Genomic DNA, 26,327 nt, shown 5'->3' with positions numbered 1-26,327 from the left:
CTAGAAAACCAGGCAAACATTATGGAGTACTAGAAAACCCAGACACTCATTATAGAGTACTAGAACACCAGACGCTCATTATAGAGTACTAGAACACCAGACGCTCATTATAGAGTACTAGAACACCAGACGCTCATTATAGAGTACTAGAACACCAGACGCTCATTATAGAGTACTAGAACACCAGACGTTCATTATGGAGTACTAGAACACCAGGCAAACATTATGAAGTAATAGAACACCAGGAACTCATTATTAAGTACTAAAACACCCAGGCAAACATTATGGAGTACTAGAACACCAGGCACTCATTATGGAGTACAAGAACACCCAGGCAAACATTATGGAGTACTAGAACACCAGACGCTCAATATAGAGTACTAGAACACCAGACGCTCATTATAGAGTACTAGAACACCAGACACTCATTATAGAGTACTAGAAAAACCAGACGCTCATTATGAAGTACTAGAACACCAGGCAAACATTATGGAGTACTAGAACACCAGACGCTCATTATAGAGTACTAGAACACCAGACGCTCATTAAAGAGTACTAGAACACCAGACGCTCATTATAGAGTACTAGAAAACCCAGACGCTCATTATGAAGTACTAGAACACCAGGCAAACATTATGGAATACTAGAACACCAGGCAAACATTATGGAGTACTAGAAAACCCAGACGCTCATTATGAAGTACTAGAAAACCCAGACGCTCATTATAGAGTACTAGAACACCAGGCACTCATTATGAAGTACTAAAACACAAGGCAATCATTATGTAGTACTAGAACACCAGGCAATCATTATAGAGTACTAGAAAACCAGGCAATCATTATAGAGTACTAGAAATACCAGACGCTCATTATGGAGTACTAGAACACCAGGCAATCATTATAGAGTACTAAAACACCAGGCAATCATTATAGAGTACTAGAACACCAGGAAATCATTATAGAGTACTAGAACACCAGGCAAAAATTATAGAGTACTAGAACACCCAGGCACTCATTATGGAGTACTAGAACACCAGGCAATCATTATAGAGTACTAGAAAACCAGGCAATCATTATAGAGTACTAGAAAACCCAGATGCTAATTATGGAGCACAAGAACACCAGGAACTCATTATGAAGTACTAAAACACCAGACGCTCATTATAGAGTACTAGAACACCAGACGCTCATTATAGAGTACTAGAACACCAGACGCTCATTATAGAGTACTAGAACACCAGACGCTCATTATAGAGTACTAGAACACCAGACGCTCATTTTAGAGTACTAGAACACCAGACGCTCATTATGGAGTACTAGAACGTCAGGCAAACATTATGGAGTACTAGAACAACAGGCAAACATTATGGAGTACTAGAAAACCCAGACGCTCATTTTGAAGTACTAGAACACCAGGTAAACATTATGGAGTACTAGAAAACCCAGACGCTCATTATGAAGTACTAGAACACCAGACAAACATTATGGAGTACTAGAAAACCCAGACACTCATTATAGAGTACTAGAACACCAGGCAAACATTATAGAGTACTAGAACACCAGATGCTCATTATACAGTACTAGAACACCAGACGCTCATTATAGAGTACTAGAAATCCCAGACGCTCATTATAGAGTACTAGAAAACCCAGACGCTCATTATAGAGTACTAGAACACCAGGCAAACATTATGAAGTACTAGAACACACAGGCACTCATTATGGAGTACTAGAAAACCAGGCAATCATTATAGAGTACTAGAAAACCCAGACGCTCATTATAGAGTACTAGAACACCAGGCAATCATTATAGAGTACTAGAAAACCCAGACGCTCATTATAGAGTACTAGAACACCAGACGCTCATTATAGAGTACTAGAAAACCCAGACGCTCATTATAGAGTACTAGAACACCAGGCAATCATTATAGAGTACTAGAACACCAGGCAATCATTATAGAGTACTAGAAAACCAGGCAATCATTATAGAGTACTAGAAAACCCAGATGCTAATTATGGAGCACAAGAACACCAGGAACTCATTATGAAGTACTAAAACACCAGACGCTCATTATAGAGTACTAGAACACCAGACGCTCATTATAGAGTACTAGAACACCAGACACTCATTATAGAGTACTAGAACACCAGGCAAACATTATAGAGTACTAGAACACCAGACGCTCATTATAGAGTACTAGAACACCAGACGCTCATTATAGAGTACTCGAACACCAGACGCTCATTATAGAGTACTCGAACACCAGACGTTCATTATGGAGTACTAGAACACCAGGCAAACATTATGAAGTAATAGAACACCCAGGCACTCATTATGAAGTACTAAAACACCCAGGCAAACATTATGGAGTACTAGAACACCAGACGCTCATTATAGAATACTAGAACACCAGACGCTCATTATAGAGTACTAGAAAACCAGGCACTCAATAATGGAGTACAAGAACATCCAGGCAATCATTATGGAGTACTAAAACACCAAGACACTCATTATGAAGTACTAGAACACCACGTACTCATTCTGGAGTACTAGAACACCAGGTACTCATTCTGGAGTACTAGAACACCCAGACACTCATTATTATTATTATTATATGATATTTATGTAGCGCACATATCCAGGCAACTAGTGCTTGCTCAAGGTGCTGGTATATTTTACTTCGATCACTGGATGTCAATCTCAAGGGCATATCTTATTAATCTCAACTCCCTGGGGAGTATACAACTCTTGCAGCCACTAGGCGCAGTTATTGTGGCTTTCTCATCCTAACGAGGTACCCATTCACAGCTGGGTGGACTGGGACACACATAGTCACAGTACTTTGTCCAAGTTCACTGCACGTTGCTGTATCCGCAAGTAGGTGTTTGCACATATTCATGTGGCCACCATCTGGTCATATACCAACAGATTCGTGGGTATTTTTAAGAGCACAAGGTTGTGTACTGTACACTAAGGGTTGTTACAACACTGAAGGAGTCTGCACACAAAGTTGACCCCAAGGTTTTCACACCCGGTCACAGGTGGGCTCGATCCCGACACCACAACCTAGCCTGGCGCCCTAGCCAGCTCGCCCACCACGCCCCCAAAGAACACCAGGCACTCATTATGAAGTACTAGAACACCAGGCACTCATTATGGAGTACTAGAACACCAGGAACTCATTAACATGTGCCACGATGTATGATAACACACAGAACATGTGCCACATTGTATTATCACAAACAGAACATGTGCCATGCTGTATGATCACAAACAGAACATGTTCCATGTTGTATGATCACAAACAGAACATGTGCCACATTGTATTATCACAAACAGAACATGTGCCATGCTGTATGATCACACACAGAACATGTGCCTCACTGTATGATCACAAACAGTACATGTGCCACATTGTATTATCACAAACACAACATGTTCCATGTTGTATGATCACACACAGAACATGTGCCTCACTGTATGATCACAAACAGAACATGTGCCATGCTGTATGATCACAAACAGAACATGTTCCATGTTGTATGATCACAAACAGTACATGTGCCACATTGTATTATCACAAACAGAACATGTGCCATGCTGTATGATCACAAACAGTACATGTGCCACATTGTATTATCACAAACAGAACATGTGCCATGCTGTATGATCACAAACAGAACATGTGCCTCACTGTATGATCACAAACAGTACATGTGCCATGCTGTATGATCACAAACAGAACATGTGCCACATTGTATTATCACAAACAGAATGTGCCACATTGTATTATCACAAACAGAACATGTGCGATGCTGTATTATCACAAACAGAACATGTGCCATGCTGTATGATCACAAACAGAACATGTTCCATGCTGTATGATCACAAACAGAACATGTGCCAAATTGTATTATCACAAACAGAACATGTGCCACATTGTATTATCACAAACAGAACATGTTCCATGCTGTATGATCACAAACAGAACATGTGCCAAATTGTATTATCACAAACAGAACATGTGCCACATTGTATTATCACAAACAGAACATGTGCCCCACTGTATGATCACAAACAGAACATGTGCCAAATTGTATTATCACAAACAGAACATGTGCCTCACTGTATGATCACAAACAGTACATGTGCCTCACTGTATGATCACACACAGAACATGTGCCGTGCTGTATGATCACACACAGAACATGTGCCAAATTGTATTATCACAAACAGAACATGTGCCAAATTGTATTATCACAAACAGAACATGTGCCTCACTGTATGATCACACACAGAACATGTGCCATGCTGTATGATCACACACAGAACATGTGCCAAATTGTATTATCACAAACAGAACATGTGCCATGCTGTATGATCACACACAGAACATGTGCCTCACTGTATGATCACAAACAGTACATGTGCCATGCTGTATGATCACAAACAGAACATGTGCCACATTGTATTATCACAAACAGAATGTGCCACATTGTATTATCACAAACAGAACATGCGCCATGCTGTATGATCACACACAGAATGTGTGCCATGCTGTATGATCAAAAACAGAACATGTGCCACATTGTATGATCACAAACAGAATGTGCCACATTGTATTATCACAAACAGAACATGCGCCATGCTGTATGATCACAAACAGAACAAGTCCCACATTGTATTATCACAAAAAGAACATGTGCCATGCTGTATGATCACAAACAGAACATGTTCGATGTTGTATGATCACAAACAGAACATGTGCCACATTGTATTATCACACACAGAACATGTGCCATGCTGTCTCGTCACACACAGAATGTGCCACGATGTATAATCACAAACAGAACATGTGCCATGCTGTACGATCACGCACAGAACATGTGCCACATTGGATGATCACAAACAGTACATGTGCCATGCTGTATGATCACAAACAGAACATGTGCCATGCTGTATGATCACAAACAGAACATGTGCGATGCTGTATGATCACAAACAGAACATGTGCCACATTGTATTATCACAAACAGAACATGTGCCACATTGTTGAATCACAAACAGAACATGTGCCACGCTGTTGAATCACAAACAGAACATGTGTCCCGCTGTATGATCACAAACAGAACATGTGCCACATTGTATGATCACAAACAGAACGCGCCATGCTGTATGATCACAAACAGAACATGTGCCACGCTGTTCTATCACAAACAGTACATGTGCCACACTGTTGTATCACAAACAAAACATGTGCCATGCAGTATGATCACAAACAGAACATGTGCCACTTTGTATGACCACAAACAGAATGTGCCACATTGTATGATCACAAACAGAATGTGCCATACTGTATGATCACAAACAGAACATGTGCATACCCTGTCTGAGGACTGTCCTCCCTGATGCTGGAGATACGACGTAGGTTGGGACTCCAGATTCCAAGATCCTGGAAGCTACCCGACTCAAAGTCTATGGACAGGCTCCTCAAGTCTTCCCTTGACACCTTGACATCTCCACCTTGGTCAGATTGCTGGGCGTAGCGAAGAACCACCTTACAACAGTAGATGCAGACTCCGGATACCACCTGCAACACACACATCTCCTTACTGTAACCAGAACTGGGCTACACATAGATCATGGGTCCCAGATAAATCCCTCACTTTAATCAGGGTGCTGTTGTACAAAGCGACTTTAAAGCTAAGGTCATCGTAACTCGTATACATTAACATAGACTTACGACTGTAGTAGCGCGCTAAGGTGATCGTAACTCCTATACATTAACATAGACTTACGACAGTAGTAGCACTAAGGTTGTGCCAGGATAAGTACCCAACATGCAGCACACAGAAGGTGGTTCACCAAACATTATAATCCTGAACTAATGGGAAAAAGACCCTGAATTTCTTAAAATCTCTTGGTTCTGAATCTTCTCTATAGCAACACACCAGATTAACATTAACCTGTAGAGGTTTTCAATTCTTTGAAGAGAGTCGTCATTGGGGTACATATATGCATTTTCTGCGCTGAAAATGTCCTGTGACAGTTGTATCAATGTTTTAATCAAAATATTGTACAATAAATAAAATCTTTTTTTATCTATTATACAGCCCCCACCCTGTGGAGTTACCTCCCTGCTACGCATGCGCAGCCAACCAGGTAAGCACCTAGGACCGTATCATCATTCCTTCTGCTGAATACATCAGTGAACAGAATTGCGGGGAGGCGGGCGGCCCTACCCCAAGGACGACTCTCTTCAAAGAATTGAAAACCTTTACAGGTTTGTTTAATTCTTTTTTCATAGAGATCGTCCTTGGGATACATATATGCATAAACACAGACTCCCAAAGACCGGAGGCCAGGGAGGAGGGAATTCTGTCAAAGTACACATGAATAGCGATCGTTAAGAATAATGTAACAGACGCCACAATACTCACCTGTCACGTGTCCCGGAGCTTCTGCGAGAGGCATGATGGGAGGGTAACCGACAGGGAGGAAAAGTACTGAGAGTCGACCTCGTAGGTTAAGCATAGCAAGTTCGCACACAGTGCAAAAGTAAACAACCCCACCCACCTCATGGTCTATTAGAGAGCACTGTAGGGGGGAAAAACCAACTCACAACTGACCATAATCTCCGGAGAGAATCGAAAGGAGTTAGATCACACAACAGCGGACATATCAATACTGGAGAGTACAGAACGGCCAAAGCGCGCACGATCACGTGAATGTGTATCGAGCTGATAGTGCCTGATAAAAGTGCTAGGCCGGCTCCAAATAGCGGCAGAGCAGATCTCTTCAATGGGTAGTGCCGATGCAAAAGCTTTTGACTTGGCTACTGCCCTGACCTTCAACCCCTCAGGGGGAGGCTTGCCCTTAGCCTGATAAGCAGCACAAATGACCGAAACAAGCCAGCGAGACAGGGTCTGTTTGCTCGCCGGCACCCCAGCATTCCCGCCACCGTAACAGCAGAACAGATGGGTACCCGTACAGATCCCCTGTGTTCGTTTGATATAGACCTTGAGAGTCTTTCGGACATCCAACGGGTGAGTGCTCGTAGGAGAGGTCCCCGATGAGGAAGGCTGGGTAAGAGTAGGAAGTTCGATAGGAGCTGTCACATGGGAAGCGTGATCGACCTTCGGGCAGTAAGTATTCGGGAGGCGATCACAATTATGAGAAAAACCGACTGCAAAAGTCTTATAACTGTTCTGTTCAAGGACAAATAAAGACCATACATACAGGTTGGGGAGTCTCAGACATTATTCTCTTTATCGTAGAAGACAAGGTATTCAGCTTTGCACCTCGACACATCTGTACAGTGGAGTGACAGCAGAAGGAATGATGATACGGGCCTAGGGGCTTACCTGGTTGGCTGTGCATGCGTAGCAGGGAGGTAACTCCACGGGATGGGGGCCGTATAACAGATAAAAAAGAATTCATTTAATGTACAATATTTTTATTAAAACATTGATACAACTGTCACAGGACATTTTCAGCGCAGAAAATGCATATATGTACCCCAAGGACGATCTCTATGAAAAAGAATGATGTGTTGAGACAACCTGCCTTTGTATCCAATGATCTTCCCAGGAAGTTCCTGGTTACAACACTTGCTACAGAAGATCTGTCCGCAGATCCTGCAGTGATGGCGGCGGCGGAATGTGGTGAACTTGTCCCCGCAATCATAACACTCCTTACAGCTGCTGTCTGGCATCCAGTACTGCTTGAAGTCACTGTCTTTGTAAGTCTGTAGAGTCTGTTGGGGAGACAGGTTCATCAGTATCTCGTCAGCTGAGAACTCAACATATCACATATGAAGATACGATTGACTGAAAACAAGAGTCATCAGAAGATGACATATCCCCCCGGCCCCCACATCTTTGAAAGAACAAATCATCTGACAGTTACTTAAATTCCAGCTTGATTTTAGACTAAGTGCAAATCGTTTCCATGGAAATCATGTAAATAATAAATGACAAAAATCTGCAAATAGCAAAAGGCACCACTTCAAGATCTGCCTCACAGTTTTACTGAAAGATATTAGGAAGTTTTCCAGTTGTGCTCCGGAAACGAAACCCACCCCTTCCTTTTGAGACTAAGTGCGAATCATTTCCATGGAAACCGAGAAAATAATAAATCACAAATATCTGCAAATAGCAAAAGGCACCACTTTGGGATCTGCCTCACATATCTGCCAAGTTTTGCTGAAAGATATTGAGAAGTTTTCCAGTTGTGCTCCGGAAAAGAAGCCCACCCCTCCCTTTTGGGACTAAGTCTAAATCGCTTCATATCTATGAAATTTTTAGAGTAAAATTAATATTTTATACTTATCCTGACTCATGCTTATTGCTTGTCTTCTTCTTCTTGCAAAATGAACCTAGTGGAACATTCGTGTATCTCCCAATTGAAGTTCCCTTCAATAAAAATCACTCATTAGTACTCACCACGAGTTACCTCCCTTCCACAAGCCTAGTGGAACGAGGAAGCCACCTGAACCCATGTGCCTCACTCTCTCCCTTTTTGTTTTGAGCCCGACACTTTATTTTTCGAAGAAATCCAAAGTGTTTAGTGGGGAGGACGGAGGGAGCTTACCTCATGAGTCAGGATAAGTATAAAATATTAATTTTACTCTAAAAATTTCATATTTTTCCTTATCCTGACTCATGCTTATTGCTTGTAGAATCCGACGGAACAGGAGGTGGGATTATATATACTTTGGATTTTAATAATTAGTGATTTGAACTGAGATGATTGTAATAACCCTATGGGAACTTCATAAAGGCACTGAACTGAAGAATTCCTGCTGTTAACTTATCAGCTGCCATATAAAGGTTATTACAATTTAGTGAAGATAATAAAAGTATATACAACATTAAGGTAAGCTGAAGCCATTAATGTGATAGTATAAACTTCTGAGAGTTTATAGTGAATACTTTTATAATGAACCAAAGTATTAAGCTTACAATATGCATATATATAAGCTATAATAGTACTGTGCTTAAGATATAATATAACTTAAGCTGTATAATAGTAACCAACTACTTAGAGTTTGTTAACTAATACATGTTATGAATTGAACATATGACTGAGCTTAAGGATTGATAACTTAAGCTGAACATATATATAATAGCAGAACTCCTAGGAGTTGTAAGCATATATATAGTATGATATAGAACCATAGTACTGAGCTTAAGATAATAAATTAAACTTAAGCAAAAATATATAGATAGCATGTAGCTATTAGTACTGTTATCAGATAAGTATAAAATCTGTAAGATAGACTTATCTTCTCCGTGGAACTGTCAACTGTTGAGCGAGGACCATGGGACCGAAATGGTGGATACCTGAGACGTCCTTGGTGGTGATATCTCTCAGATAGTGGTTGGCAAACACCATATCGGATCTCAAAAAACATCCCTCCATAATGGTATTCAACGAGCAATTTCCATGTAGAGCGAGAGTTGAGGCTAGCGCTCTAATTTCGTGAGGATTAGAAGCTCTTGGAGGGTCGAGTCCTGCAGCCTTGTAGGCTCGTAGTATGACAGTTCTGATCCAAATAGAAATCGTAGTACGCGACACTTCTGTCTGCGAAGCGGTGGATATAGGGATAAACAATCTTTTGAATTTCCCTCTACTTTGCTTGGATCGTTGGAGATATATTTTCAGTGCACGTACAGGGCAAAGTGATAGGTCCATCGTATCATGCGGTCCAAGTATGGATGAGAGAGCTGGGACATGGAACAATCTGTCTGGTTGACCTGGCAGTTGATTTTTCGCTATAAAGTCCCAGCGAAGTCCCAGATGAGCGATGTTATGAGTATCATCAAAGCGTGTTCTCTCGTAATCCAAAGCGTGAATCTCAGACATCCTGGCGGCAGTAGCTAATGCTAACAGGAATAAGGTTTTGTGGGTCAGTGATTCAAACGAAGCAGATAACAATGGCTCATAAGCCTCACTTGTGAGGTGTTGGAGTACTATATTTAGATCCCAGGCTGGAGCTTAAAACTTCCGTTTCTGATCCTCCAATCGGAATGCTCGTAACAAAGCGAGTAACTCCGGTGTTTTAGTCAACTTGACGCCCGTTCTCATAGTTATGACAGAACTTATGGCTGCAAGATAAGTGGACAAGGTTGAGCCTTTTAGATTCTTAGTTTGACGTAGATAACATAAGAAATCTGCCACTTGAGGATGTGTAGCATATCTGGCTGAAAATCCTTTCTTAGCAGCATAATTGACAAAGCTGTGCCATTTGTCATCGTACAAGTTACGAGTTGAGTTACGTAGTGCAAGCGTGACCGCTTTAGCCGCTCTGGCAGAATAACCTCTCTTATTCAAACATGCCTTGATACAATCCACACGTGAAGTTGGTATGCTTCTGGTGTCTTGTGCACTTGTTTGGTGTGCGGATGTATCAATAGATTGGTGCGCAGTGGGAGCTGAAGTACTGGTTTTCCGATTCCTAGCATGAGATCTGGAAACCACGTTCCTCGCAGGCCAGTAAGGCGAGACCAAAATGAGATCGAGGCTCTTCGTTTGACTGATTTTCTGTAAGACTTGTGGGATTAACGCAGGAGGCGGGAAAGCGTACGCGTTGAGTCCCTCCCACGATATGCTTAGTGCGTCCGTTGCCCATGCTAGTGGGTCTGGCACTGGCGATACGAAGGTTGTCAGTTGTTTGTTGAATCGAGTGGCAAATAGGTCTATTAAGGGAGATCCTATTTCCATGATTATTTGATTGAATATCTCTGTGTGGAGCATCCATTCTGTCGCGACGGTTGGTGTGGCCGAGAGAGAGCGTCTGCTAAAACATTCTTTGCTCCTGTAATGTGGCAAGCTCTGACATGTATGTTTAGATTGTCGACTAAATCGAACAGTCTGAAACATCGAGTGAGTAGATTCAGTGATCTTGTTGAACCTTGTTTGTTCACATAAAACGCCACTGTTGAATTGTCTGTGTGAATCATCAACTGAGCGTTCTGTAGTAGGTTGCTCCAGTGACTTATGGCGTTTATGACTGCTTGCATCTCTAGCAGATTTATGTGACATTTGCTCTCTTGATTGCTCCATAGGCCTGACGCTGTCCTGCCGGCAAGGTGGGCTCCCCAACCTTTTAGTGACGCGTCTACGTAGAGATGTGTTTTCGATTCCGGCTCTACTAAGGAGACGCCTGCGCAAACATTCAATCTCTTGGTCCACCAGAGTAGATGTGGTTTGACGTAATCTGGTAGACTGAATGGTAGAGGGTCCTCGAGATGAGCATTGATGAGGACTTGTAATGGACGTAATTGAAGCCTGCCTCTGAGTGTCAAGTCTTGAGCTGATGTGAGTAGTCCCAATAGGCTCTGCCACTGTCGTAGTGGTAACGGAGAGAGTAGGGCTTGGGGAATCAGTTGTTGGATCTTGATCCATCTGTCCTCCGGGACTACTAAACGATTCTGAGCTGTAAGGAATCGTATACCTAGAAAATGCAGATCCTGCGTTGGTTCTAGGTCCGACTTGAGTAGATTTACTAACCAACCTAATTGAGTTAGTAACTTGATTATAAAGTTCAGCTGTAGTCTGAGACGCTGTGGATCTGGATCCACTTGTATACCGTCGTCTAGGTAAAATGCGCTCCGCAGACCTTGACGATGTAGGTATGAGACAATAGGCTTGGTTACTCTTGTGAATACCCAAGGGGCTGAAGTGATTCCGAAGGGAAGTACCTTCCATTGGTAATGTTTGCCGTCTAGGATAAATCTTAGATATTTCCTTGAGCTGGGATGAATGGGAATGTGTAGATATGCGTCTTGCAAATCTATGCTGGCCATGTAATCTAGTGGACGAATTAATTGCCGAAGTTGTGGTAAATGTATCATGCGAAACGTTGGTGGTTTGCATAGATATTCTCTGTTGAAGGTGCTCATGTTGTAAATGAGACGATACTTCTCCTTGGAATTCTTTTTCGGCACTAGGAAAACTGGGGAGTAGAAACCTGGTACGATGTTTCGTTGATCCAGAACTTCTAAGGCCTGTTTGTTTAGCAGAGACTGTACTGTTTCTCTTAACATAGGTAGTTGTGCCGGTTGAACGTTGAACCTTGGCGGGGTGACTGTTAACGGCGGCTTGGTCTTGAGTTGTATAAGATATCCGTGCTGTAGGATGTTGGATACATAAGGATCTTGTAGTATTCCCCAGTTTTCCCAGTGTAGTTGAAGACGTCCACCCACTTGAGAAGGTTGTACTGGAACGACTGGGGGTGGAAGACTCCAGTCGTTCCGAACCTGACTTTCATCGTTTAAATCCACGGGCACCTCTGGATGATCTGCCTCTAGCTGATCCTCCTCTAAATTTGCTGTATGGGCGATGAAAAGAATCCTTGGGATTATTAGCTGCAGCTAGTTTCTTGTCCCGTGCTCTCTGTAGCCCTGAGAACTTAGACTTGCCCGAGTATCTCTGTGCTGACTGTTTAAAGACGTTCGCTAAGGTATCCATGGAATCTTTAGATACTTCTTTGGAGACCTTGTTTATCTTGCCACCAAACAGTAAGGGCGATGACCATGGAGCTGTGTAAAGAGGCTCTGTGAATTGCTTATTCCAAGAGCAGGAGGCTAGTAATCCTTGCCGACGAGTCATGGTAGTAGTTTCAGTAAGCGCTGAAAGGTGCTCTGTAAGAAATTGGTGGTCTTTTTTCTGCATGAGTAGAGCTGAGTAGATCATTCTGTCTTCCTCGTCTGTAGAATTCTTGAACTTGGTGATGAGAGTCTCATTAATAGTCCTAGATCTATTTAATCCGAAGAACATCCTTCTGGAAATGGTATCTAATTGGGCCAGTTTGCGATCGTCTACTCTGTAACTTCTGGACTTGGTATCAGTGATAAGTTTAAAGTTGTCATCAATATCCTGGGCCTTGAAAAAGGGTTCCATATTATGTCCAGCAAATTTCTTGGCATTGAAGACCGGTAAATGAGTAGATTGGGCTTTAGAGGATTTGGAGCAGGCTGTATCTAGTTTAGCTGGTACGGCTGCAATTGGGTCAATAGGAGGTAAGGTGATATAATCTACATCATCATCCTTCATCAAGTCTGAGTTGCATCCTCGTTCTTTGATGGGGAGGCAAGTTGTAATTCATTCACCATCCAATATCTTATCTCAGCATCTGAGAAAATGATACCATCCTCCTCTTCTGACGTATGGTCATATGTCAGAGTCCTAGATCTATGGGAAGATCTATGAGAGGACTGTGGAGAACGGACTGACGAGTGGCTAGTGTACGGAGACCTTGGAGAAGACATCCTTCGCGAAGGCTGGGGGCTTCGCGAACGGTGAGGGCTTCGCAAACGCTGTGGGCTTCTCGAACACTGGGGGCTTCGCGAACGCTGGGGGCTTCGCGAAGCTCTTCTAGGCGAGGTAGAAATGGAACCACTTAGCCTTCAGCGTCCTTCGCTAATGTCTCGAGTCAGTGTCGAATCGACATGTGGCTTGCTTTAGCTTAACGACCTCTGTGAATTACAAGGTGAGTGCTCGGCGAAGCGCTCCTTCTCCGCGAAGCCTCTCGCAATAGGTGAGGCTCTAGCACCTTCGCGGAGGTGGCCTGGGACTTCCTATGCAAAGAGCTCGCTCCGGGCTGGGATGCCCTTCGCAGCGGAGGCGTCCTGTGGGCTCTGGGGCCCTACGCGAAGCCAAGGCGGGCTCTGGGGCCCTGTATGACTTAAAATGGGTTGGGCTCTGGGGCCCGTGGCTCTGGGGCCTCTGTAAACCGTAACGGTCTTCCATCAGCCTCATGATTTGGTTGACCAGGTCGTCTGAGGCGGTCTGCACTGATGATGAGGGTTGTCTCTCTGCGAAGGTGATGGGACCCTCAGTCAAAACTTCTGGTGACAGCGTAGGCATCTCCGGTTGTGTGCTAATCTGCGCTGAGGTGACAGTCGCAGATACAGGACGTTTCTTGTGACAAACCTCTGGAATGATAATCGGAATGTCATCATCATATAAGGCTAATTCTGTGACTGGTAAAATATCAGAGGCAAAATTATTAGATTTTGTAGATTTCCCTTTTGACGTAGTTGTAGACCTGGGTGTACGAAGCGTACGAGATGATATGGACGCTTTGCTAGTCTTAGACTGAGAAGACGACAGATCTTGAGATGCAGGTCGCTTCTTGGACATAGCGAAACTCAGGCATGCCACCAGCCGGTGGCGGGTCGTCAGTCAACAGTTGACAGGGAACATTAATTTGTGATCTATTAGCCATGACTGAAATTTGTTTGCGAGATTCATCTGCCTTCCGTCTAAAAACGGAACATAAATATTTATCAAAGGCAGAAATTGGTAAATTAATACAAAATTTACAACGAGAAACAAATGAACATGGAGTAATGCAAATAGGGCATTTTAAATGTGGATCAGTAGCAGAGTAACGTAGTTTACAATCTGTGCAGATTCTCATTAACGTAAACTACTGAACAAACACGGCGAACCGTGAATAAACAGCAGAAACACGATTAATAATCAATGCAAAATTGAATAAGGATACTAGTAACACCTCTATACTAAGTATAAGAGGTACTAAACTAAATATAAATAAAGGATATAGTGTGTTGGGAGACACAGGCGCTCTCACGTCCAGCTCACTGGACGAAGAAGGAGAGAGTGAGGCACATGGGTTCAGGTGGCGCCCTCGTTCCCGCGCTTGTGGAAGGGAGGAAACTCGTGGTGAGTACTAATGAGTGATTTTTATTGAAGGGAACTTCAATTGGGAGATACACGTGTTCCACTAGGTTCGCAAGAAGACGAAGACAAGCAATAAGCATGAGTCAGGATAAGCAAAAATTTGATATTTTATACTTATCCTGACTCATGCTTAATTGCTTGTAGAATCCGACGGAAACGGTGGTGGGTCAAGCCACTCTGGATTCTCTGCTGATTTACGTCCTTATACCCCCTTGGGAACTTCTAATGGCATTTGTCCTTTCTTCCAGCTTCCTCTGATGAGTGTGGGGGGACCACAACTTGTCAGATTTATCCTGGAAATCTTCTCTTGACATTCTGTGTGGATTTATACAACTCCATCTCTTGATGCTTGCATCAAGTGGAGAAGTGACCCTACTTCGTGTACAAGTAAGTCCTTACAAGTACAGGGTACATCACTCATGCTAGTCTGTCCTAGACGTGCGCATGGACTTTAAAACCGTACTCTGTTGAGTGTTGGCTTTTGCAAGTCACGTGACCAAGGGGTGAGATTTATCTCAGCGTCTTTGAGGTACCGTCAATTCTTGAGGTACCGTCAATTCTTGTGCTACAACAAGGGGCCCAAACTGGTGTATGCCGGAGACGTCCTCTGTAGCCATGTCTCTGAGGTAGTCGTTGGCAAATACCGTCTCCGATCTCCAAAAGCAGCCCTCCATTATTGTTGATATCGAGCAGTTTCTGTGCAGAGCTAGTGTGGATGCCAGTGCTCTGACTCCATGAGGATTGGAGACTCGTGGAGGATCAAGTCCTGCTGCTTTGTAGGCTTTCAATATGACGGCTCTCATCCATATTGATATAGTTGTACGTGAGACTTCTGTAGGTGTCTCCGTAGATAAAGGGATGAAAAGGCGCTTGAATTTTCGTCTCCTCAATTTAGATCTCTGTAGATATATTTTCAATGCTCTGACTGGACACAAGGATCGTTCTTGCGTATCCTGTGGTCCTAATATCGACGAAAGTGCTGGGATATGGAATTGTCTGTCTGGTTGACCGGGCAGTTGATTCTTTGCTATAAAATCCCATCTTAGTCCCAGATGCACTGTGTCACGATGCGTGTCAAATCGTGTTCGCTCGCCCGAAGTCTAGAGCATGAATTTCTGACATCCTTGCCGCTGTAGCTAAGGCTATGAGGAACAGTGTTTTATGAGTTAATTTCTCATATGATATCCTTTCTAGTGGTTTGTAATCTTCACTGGTAAGATGTTGTAGAACCACATTGAGATCCCAAGCGGGCTCCTTGAATTTTCTTTGTTGGTCTTCCAACTTGAATGAGCGTAGTAGTGCCAGTATCTCTGGTACTTTGGTCAGTTTTATACTCGTTTTCATCGTGATAACTGAGCTCAAGGCTGCTAGGTATGTAGAGAGTGTAGATCCCTTCAATCGTTTTGTCTGTCTAAGATGACAAAGATATTCCGCCACTTGAGGATGTGTTGCTTCCATTGCAGTGAAGCCTTTATTCCGGCGTATTTCTCAAAACTTTGCCACTTGTCATCATACAAGCTACGGGTTAACCTACGTGAAGGCAAAAGTTACTGCTTTGGCCGCTCTGGTGGAATATCCTCTTTCCTCAAGCAAGTCGTGATACGCCCATGTGTGTAGTTGAAACATAGTTGGGTTTCTGTGTGCTTGCTTGGTGTGTGGATGAATCAGTAGATTTGGCCACTTTGGAAGTTGTAGGATTGGATTTCCTATTTCTTGTATGAGGTTGGGGAACCACTCTCTCTGCTGGCCAGTAAGGCGCGACAAAAAAATCAGTTGTAACTTGTTTGTCATTTTGATTTTCTGTAATACCTTCGGTATTAGTGCTGGTGGAGGAACGCGTGCAGCCGCTTAGTCCTTCCCACGATATGCTCAAGGCCCGCTGCCCATGCTTGCGGATCTGGGACCGGAGAGACAAATGTTGGTAGTTGTTTGTTGTACTTGGTTGCGAACAAATCTACCAGTGGGGATCCTACTGTCCGAATGATGTCCTTGAATGCCTCTGGATGTAACATCCACTCCGTCGGTGACGGATTCATAGGACGGGATAGGGCGCCTGCTATCACATTTCTGGCCCGGAATGTGTGACGCTTTTATGTCGATGTTCAGGTTGTCTACTATGCTGAATAGTTGAAAGCTGAGGTCCAACATGCTCCTTGACCTTGTTGACCCTTGTTTGTTGATGTAGAACGCCACTGTGGAGTTGTCCGTATGGATCATCAGTTGAGCGTTCCTTAATATGCTGGACCAGTGTAGTAAGGCGTTTATGACTGCTTTCAACTCTAGCATGTTGATGTGTAGTTTTTGTTCCTGATTCGACCACTTCCCCGATGCCACTTTGTTGTTTAAGTGAGCTCCCCATCCTTGGTGGGACGCATCTGCGTAGAGATGAGTGTTGGATCCCGGCTCTGCTAAGTAGGTTCCTGCGCAGACATTCGACTTCTGTGTCCACCATAATATGTATGGTTTCAGTTCGTTCAGTAGGACGAATGGATCCAGGCTGTCTAGATGATTGTTCACAAACACTTGTAGAGGGCGCAAAAGTAATCTGCCTCTGCGTGTCATATCTTGCGCTGACGTGAGGAGACCGAGTAGACTCTGCCACTCTCGTAGTGGTAATGGAGAGAGTAGTGTTTGTGATATCATCTGTTGTATCTTGGTCCAATGGTCCTCCGGGACTAGTAGTCGATTCGTTGAAGTGACGATTCGTATTCCTAGGAATTTTAGATCCTGTGTAGGCTCCAATTCCGATTTGAGATGATTTACTAACCATCCTAGTTGAGTGAGCTTGATCGTAAATGTCAGTTGCTGTCTGAGTAGATTGGGATCTTGATGAGCTTGAATCCCGTCGTTGAGGTAAAACGAACTGCGTAGACTTTGATGATGTAGGTAACTGACGATGGGCTTTGTCACTCGAGTAAACAACCAGGGGGCCGACGATATTCCAAACGGTAGTTCCCTCCACTGGTAGTGACGTCCGTTGAACAGGAATCGTAGGTATTTCCTTGAGTCCTGATGTATTGGGATGTGAAGATATGCATCCTGTAGATCTATGCTGGTTAGATAATCTGACGGACGGATAATCTGTTTGAGTTGTGGAAGATGTACCATTTTGAATCTTGCGGCTTTCTTAGATAATCCTGGTTGAGGTGCAAGGAAACTCAACTGAAATATTCTCAACATCTGCAGGGGTTCGACAAGGCTGCATTCTCAGCCCAGTGTTATTTATATTATATATAAATGAACTTGTAACAGCCATGTATAGATCGTGTACAAGTGGAATATTCGTCACCCAAGATATTGAAGACTTGATGCTCCTACTTTTTGCGGATGACGTTGCGGTATTTTCATTTACTATCATCGGCTTACAGAGACAGCTAAACACACTGGAATCCTACTGCTCAGAATCAGGACTACAACTGAATTTTAACAAATCCAAGATTATAGTTTTTAGAAATGGTGGAAAACTGGCACAGAATGAAAAATGGACTTATAAAGGACTGTCTATCGAAACCGTCACCTATTACAAATACCTTGGACTTATCTTCTCATCAATGACTGGTATGGACAAAAGCATGTGACACTCTCGCACAACAAGCTAGTAAAGCATGCCTCGCAATAAATAGATTCCTACAGAAAAATAAAGAAGTAACGTTTTCAACTGCATGTTCGATATTCGACACTAAAGTTTTACCAATACTCCTCTATGGAGCAGAAGTGTGGGGATGCAAGTATTCAGCTTCAATTGAAAAAGTTCAGTTAAACTACTTTAAACACCTTCTCAAAGTTGGAAAATTTGCTTCAAACAAGGCAATTCTTGGCGACACTGGAAGACATTTGATTTATATATCAACACAAGTAAAGGCCATCAAGTACTGGATAAAAGTTCTACTGAATGACAACCGATCGCCACGCACACCAGTGTTACCAATGCTTAAATCACTGATGATGTAGGAAAAAGAAACTGGACCTCTAATATTAGAGAAACATTGTCCAAGATAGGATTCTCACATGTATGGATCGCACAGGATGTCGGAGATGTAAATAATTTCTTATCATGTTTAAAACAGCTACAAAGATATATCACACCAAAACTGGCATTATGAGATAAACAGTTCAAGTTTCCTTACCCACTCACGCTTCTTTCAAGTTTTCACTGGAAAGAGAATCATATATCACTTAACATGAGGAACAAACAACTAATAAGAGTCTACTTCAAATTTAGAGCTTCGCTAACAAACTTTAAGATAAACAAGCTAAGAACCAATAAAGACACAACGGCAATCAACCCCATCTGTGAACTTTGTAATCATAACCTTAATGAAGATGAGAACCATGTATTTTTTGTTTGTGATAAGTATAATCAAGCCAGAACTCTATATCTACAGAAGCTACAATCAGTCTACAGAGGCCCACTTACCATTCAGGCAATTTTTAGTCACAAAATAGTAATGTACAGCATCTAACAGCTATCTATCTCAATGAGATATTCAAAATAAGATCAATATGAAACTCAAATGTTTATGATCACGTGTAATCTAAATTGTATATGTCAACTGTATCATAGGCCTTATGGCCCAAATACTACTGAATAAACTTCTCTCTCTCTCTCCTGGTTGAACTTTTTCATGTTGTAAACCAGGCGGAACTTTTCCTTGGATTTTTTCTTTGGAACCAGAAAAATTGGGGAGTAGAAACCTGGTGTGACGATTTTTATTTCTTCGACTGCCTTCTTGTCGAGTAGAGTTGTAATGGCATCGAGTAGTTTCTCCTTCTGATCGGCAGCATAGTTGTACATCTGAGGAGTGCTTGTTAAAGGTGGAACTGCTTGCAGTTCTATCTTGTATCCTCTGTGTAGTATCTGGGATACATAATCGTCTTGTAGAATTCCCCAATTCTTCCAGTAAAGTTGAAGGCGTCCACCCACTGGATTTGCAGTCTGCGCAGATAGGCCGTCTGACTGTGTTGATATAGTTGCAGACGTCAGTGTAGAAAAAGACCTCGTCTTCTTTCTCGCCGGTACTTTAGGGATGAGGATCGGCGGCTCATTGTAAACGTCTGCTTCGTCCGATGGGTTGATATCTGTGGCGAAGGACCTCGTCTTCTTCGCTGCCCCCACTGACGTCTTGACTGTAGACTTGTCTGAAGACGGCTTAATCTTCGCAGCAGATGGCGTCCTGGTCTTCTTAGACTGCGACGAGGATTGTTGAGTCAAAGACGATCTTTTCCTAAGGCCGGAACCCTCATTTCTCTGCTCTGCAGACGTCACCGGCAGCACACTGGAATGATGTACCTCGACAGACAACAACCCACGGTTATTAACGCATTCACCCTGTTGGGACATGACTTGTAACTGCCGTCTCAATTTGTCCTTGGCACGTCTATGAACAGAATATAAATAATTACAAAATTCAATTTGAGATAAATGCTGACAAAGTTTACAGCGGAGGCTGGAAGAACATATAGAAGTGCAGTTAGGACATAGTAAATGCGGATCAGCAGCCCACAATCGAAACCTGCAAGAAATGCAAGTCTTCATGAAATGTAAACAAGTCTAGACATGTTGTAAACAACGTGAAAAACGGACAAATTTAGAATAAATTTCAACCCATATTGTTTCTTAAATCCTTGATAAAGCCCTTATACAGCCTAATTTAGTATAAAAGCCTAAAAATTCAAAGGATATATGCCGTATAGGGGACCCAGACGCTCTCACAACCGTCCACTAGGGCGAAGAAGGAGAGAGTGACAAGCATGGCTGATCATGTGACCTTTTTCGCGCCAAAAGATGGGCACAAGGGAGGCAACTGGGGTGAGTGATTTTATGTCCACATTTTTTTAAGGGAGTTTCAAAAGGGGATTCAAGTGTTCCACTATAGTTCGCAAGAAGAAGAAGACAAGCAATTAAGCATGAGTCAGGATAAATAAAAATTGTATATTTATAATACTTATTTTATCTCACAGTATTCACTTCTCTCTCTTACTCCGACCATGGAGTGGAAACGTGCTGTGAGCAGGGTTGGACAAAGTTTCTGGCCACTCTTCAACCTCTCGCCCGAACACCCCTCACCGCATCCCATTCATGGACACTTCAGCAGTCCCTGGAAGGCATGCAGGGCGCTCAGGCCGGTCACATGACACCCGTCTCGTCATTCTCTTTCTTGTCGCACATGAGTGTGGGCGTGTATGAGCTCTGTCTCTGTTTGCTGCTCTGCTTCGCTACATTATGGGGAAAAGTAATCGTTCCTCTAGGAAGAGGAAATATTGTGATAGATGCAAGAAAAACTTTTCTGTAGTTGATCCCCATTCGCTATGCGTTGATTGTATTCATCTGTGACGACTTTGCAGTCGGAAACAGAAAAGTAGCAGACAGAGACCAGAGGAGACTTCAGAGGGTCCCTCGACTTCCAAGAAATGCTAGGGGCTCAACTCTGCTTACAGCACGTTTCCACTCCATGGTCTAAGTAAGAGAGAGAAGTGCATAACATGTGTTAGGATAAATTTAAAATTTGTTTTGTCAGATGTTTGTCATTCTTCACACCAAGATATTGGTCTCTTACATTGCTACGCCTATCCAGTATGTTGCCAAGACGACTGAGCACATTTGATAATGTCCGCTTCTGTACATGGTCTTCTACAGCCTGACCCTCAGAACTCTCTTCTGATTGGCTACTGCTGTCCTCATTCCCTGCAAAATGAACAATATTCATTGTATTCAATAGAGCATAGATTCTTACTTGTATATTCTCTAACCAGTACCACTTAACAAACACTGCTGCAAACATAATTAATCAAATGATAATTGGCTAAATTCACAACAAAGAATGTCAATCACTATTAATGAGTTTAGGAATGATCAATTATTTTATCCTCATTAAATTTTTAAAGTATTAGGTAGTGATAATATTTAGGCAAAAACAACAGAATGAGAAGTCAGAAAATAAACAACAGTTTACCAACACCTGACACAGGTGCTGCTTGTTACCCTTAGCTGTTCCCAGGTTCCCTGCACCAGCAGATGAAGTTGAAGGGAAGATGGCTTCATCAGACACTCCAGAAGTCAGTGACACTTTAGAGGGAACCCGCTGCGATATCGGTATCGGCATGGAACCATTTCTCTCTACTGACGTCTCTCTGGATGAAGCTCTACTACCTGGTGTAGATGATCCACTGGAATTGTCCGAGTCATCTGGGACAAGAGAAAGAAGAATTAGAATTTCTGTTAATAAGAGTCATAAATGAATCAGTGAATGTTGTTCAACTATTGTCAGCTGTCACCAATTATCCAGTAACATAAGCACATAAATAATCATTTTTGTATATGGCTATGCAGTGACGGAAACAGAAAGCTTAAGTGGTTCTCACAATCTGATCTTCTCGTGTCTACTCTAACAACAAGTATTGGATTGTAAAAATTGAAAACAAAAGACATGCTTTTCCCATAGGACTTGGCAGGAATCTTTGTACATTGACATACATGATATGGGAAGAGTGAGCTTAGTTTTACACCACACTCAGCAATATTCCAGCTATATGGCGGAGGTTTATAAATAATCGAGTCTGGACCAGACAATCCAGTGATCAACAGCATGAGCATCGATCTATTCAGATACAATGACATGTGTCAACCAAGTCAACGAACCTGAAAACTCAATCCTGTTAGTTGCCTCTTACGACAAGCATGGGTACTGAAGATCAATTCTAAAACCTATTTAGAAAAACATTGTTACAACTGTCACAGGACATTTTCAGCAGCATAAAATGCATACACATATCCAAAGGAAGATCTCTTCTGAAAGAGAATGGGCAGTTTGGTGGCCTGAGATAGATGCATCTGTGATGCCACCAGACATAGCAGCAGCCCGACATTCACATGATACAAAGGATGATGAATGAGTGAGTGAGGGAGTTTAGTTTTACGCGGCACTCAGCAATATTCCAGCTATATGGCAGCGGTCTGTAAAAAACCGAGTCTGGACCAGACAATCCAGTGATCAACAGCTTGAGCATCAACCTGTGCAATTGGGAACCAATGATATGTGTCAACCAAGCCAGCAAGCCTAACCACCCGATCCTGTTAGTCGCCTCTTACGACAAGCATGGGTTACTGAAGGTTCATTCTAACCCGGACCTTCACGGGTTGGATGGTGTATGAACCAGTGGATGACATATTAACATATTCATGAAAAGGTAAGGACTGAACATATACTGTAAATCTCTACATCATATTCACACCTCTTGTTCGTTTGAGGAGTCGAGTAAAGAAGTTCCCTGCTGGCCTGACTTCTGAACTGAGCGGGCCAAATTCTGTGAGGCCAGTTGAAATATCTGAAGGCTTTCTTGTCCCCATCCTCTCCAAAACCTCCTCCACAAGATGCTCGTGCACTACAGGCACAACAGCACCTCCGCTCTCATTGCTGTCAGGATAAACAAACCTAAACAGAAGAGAAATCTATCATAGCATACTTTAATACTCCTTAACTCACTTAAAAAGGCTTAGATAAAGGATTCCTTAGCCTTCTATAAGCATACACAGTAAGTTCTTGGTGCCTTGAATATTGAGCAATCAATCAAATATATATATATATATAGTATGGAAACCTTTTGTAACCAATGTTATTCAGAATTAACAGTTGTTGCACATTAACAAGTGAGGTGGCAGGAATTGTTTTAAGCCGCCATATTACAGACATAATTAAGATTGGATCACATTCAGGATTGTTGTATCAATATCAGGAGATTTTTCAAAGAGAGGCAGCTACTGTATGTGGTATAGTCAAGACATTTCGACCATCACATATGATAGGGTTATCAATGAAAATGTAATTGTACAGAAAGCAGCCAAATGTTGGAGAGTTCCCATAACAACATTCAACCCGAGTCATCAGAAGATGTCCAAATCGTTTCCATGGAAATCAAGAGAAATATAAATGCCAAAAATCTGTAAATAGCAAAAGGCACCATTTCAAAATTTGCCTAATATATCTGCCAAGTTCTGCTGAAAGATACTGAACGCTTTTCGAGTGCACTGGAAATGAAGCCCACCCCTCCCTTTTGGGACTAAGTCCTAATCGTTTCCATTGAAACCAGGGAAAATAAATATGCCAAAAATCTGCCAAATAGCAAAAGGCACCACTTTGGTATCTGCCTCACATATCTGCCAAGTTTTGCTGAAAGATATTAAGAAGTTTTCCAGTTGTGCTCCGGAAATGAAACCCATCCTCCCTTTTTGAGACTAAGTCCGAATCGCTTCCATGGAAACAAAATAAAATATAAATGCCAAAAATCTGTAAACAGCAAAAGGCACCACTTCAAGGTCTGTCTCATATATCTCCCAAGTTTTGCTGAAAGATATTTAAGAAGTTTTCGAGTTGTGCTCCGGAAACGAAGCCCACCCCTCCCTTTTGGGACTAAGTCCGAATCATTTCCATGGAAACCGGGAAAAATATAAATGCCAAAAATCAGCAAATAGCAAAAGTTTTGTTGAAAAATATTGAATGGTTTTTTAGTTATGATCTGGAAACAAAATGATTATGGACGGATACATGCCCACCCCTCCCTCCCAAAAGATTTTTGGCATATTTATTTTCCCTGGTTTCAATGGAAACGATTAGGACTTATTCCCAAAAGGGAGGGGTGGGCATATATCCGTCCATAATCATTTGGGGGGATAAAAAGACTGTTAGAGATTGTGTTAACATTGACACTATTAACATGATTAACAAACAATGCTTCAGACAAGAATGAGAGTCAGTACTTGTTGAACACATCAACATCATGAACAAAATTTATACAGATGTAGCAGTATGTTTGTAAATAGTATATTGTTAGATTATAAAAGCATCATCACAGTAAACTTATATGAAGTAAATTAATTACCTAAGCCTAAATATTTAACATTTATTTTCCTTAAATAATGGTGTTAACTTCAGCACTTGCACAAATCTACTAACTCATAGGTAAGCTTTGATCGTTCAGCCTTTTCTTTCAGAAATGACTTATTTCCAAAAATGCACAAGTCAAATTCCCACTAACTTACGATTCTCACGTGCCATTGCATGAAAAATAATGCTTATAAAAAAACAAGAAAACCAAGTCATCAATATCCCCCGCAATGGCAAAATACTCTTCATGATTATGTCTACGAGTTATGATTATGTCAAGTATTTAGGTGTGTACATAGAAAAGTAGAAGGAGAGTATTGAAAGGTTTTGAAAGTTCTGCTCCAGAAAGGAGCACTATCACCAATTTCAGTCTAAGTCAAACTTGTTGCCATGGAAATGCCAAAAATATTTTATTCAGAAATCCAAAACTACTAAAAGGAACAAGTACACCACCAGATCTATCTATGTGCCAAGTTTGGTGAAGAAATAGTGAACAGTTTTAGAGTTCTGCTCTGGAAAAGAGCACAACCACCAATTTCAGTCTAAGTCAAACTTGTTGCCAAGGAAACACCAAAAATATTTCATTCAGAATTCATAACTACCAAAAGGCACCAGTACACAACCAGATCTATGTATGTGCCAAGTTTGGTGAAGAAACATTGAACGGTTTAAGAGTTCTGCTCCGGAAAAAAGCACTACCACTAATTTCAGTTTTAGTCAAACTTGTTGCCATGGAAATGACAAAAATATTTTATTCAGAATTCCAAAACTACCAAAAGGCACCAGTACACCGCCAGACCAATCTATGTGCCAAGTTTGGTGAAGAAATAGTGAACGGTTTTAGAGTTCTGCTCCGGAAAAGAGCACTACCACTAGTATCAGTCTAAGCCGAACTTGTTGCCATGGAAATGCCAAAAATATTTTATTCAGAAATCCAAAACTACTAAAAGGAACAAGTACACCACCAGATCTATCTATGTGCCAAGTTTGGTGAAGAAATAGTGAACAGTTTTAGAGTTCTGCTCTGGAAAAGAGCACAACCACCAATTTCAGTCTAAGTCAAACTTGTTGCCAAGGAAACACCAAAAATATTTCATTCAGAATTCATAACTACCAAAAGGCACCAGTACACAACCAGATCTATGTATGTGCCAAGTTTGGTGAAGAAACATTGAACGGTTTAAGAGTTCTGCTCCGGAAAAAAGCACTACCACTAATTTCAGTTTTAGTCAAACTTGTTGCCATGGAAATGACAAAAATATTTTATTCAGAATTCCAAAACTACCAAAAGGCACCAGTACACCGCCAGACCAATCTATGTGCCAAGTTTGGTGAAGAAATAGTGAACGGTTTTAGAGTTCTGCTCCCGGAAAAGAGCACTACCACTAGTATCAGTCTAAGCCGAACTTGTTGCCATGGAAATGCCAAAAATATTTTATTCAGAATTCCAAAACTACCAAAAGGTACCAGTACACCACCAGATCCATGTATGTGCCAAGTTGGGTGAAGACATATTGAACGGTTTTAGAGTTCTGCTCCAGAAAAGACAAATGTGCACGTACGGACGCACGGATGGAGTCCATTTTAATACACACCCACCCACACACCCACCCCCCGCGTTGCGGGGGATAAAAAGTGTAACATGTTTTATCTAAAGGGATTTGAGAAAGTGTATATAGAAATGAACTGTAATCTTAAAAGTATTATAAGTAATGTTATCTTGTGTCTATGTACT

At 42.0% G+C, this 26,327-nt stretch overlaps 1 protein-coding gene across 1 annotated transcript in view; it reads right to left on the bottom strand.

The window, feature by feature from the left end:
* Positions 1 to 21,824, bottom strand: part of LOC124253975 (1-phosphatidylinositol 3-phosphate 5-kinase-like) — a 101,482-nt gene extending 79,658 nt beyond the window's left edge. The window contains 4 exon segments of the mRNA XM_046687829.1: positions 5,384 to 5,589; positions 7,566 to 7,755; positions 21,269 to 21,396; positions 21,694 to 21,824. Coding sequence (XP_046543785.1) covers positions 5,384 to 5,589; positions 7,566 to 7,755; positions 21,269 to 21,336 — 464 coding nt within the window. The 5' untranslated portion in view covers positions 21,337 to 21,396; positions 21,694 to 21,824.
* Between the last annotated feature and the right edge of the window lie 4,503 nt (positions 21,825 to 26,327).

Source organism: Haliotis rubra, unplaced genomic scaffold (genome assembly GCF_003918875.1).
Source record: "Haliotis rubra isolate DU_JTF1 unplaced genomic scaffold, ASM391887v1 Scf56, whole genome shotgun sequence".
In the NCBI taxonomy this organism is placed as follows: Eukaryota; Metazoa; Mollusca; class Gastropoda; order Lepetellida; family Haliotidae; genus Haliotis; species Haliotis rubra.
Note: the sequence above shows the minus strand (reverse complement) of the source record. Positions and strands in the feature narration are given on the sequence as shown.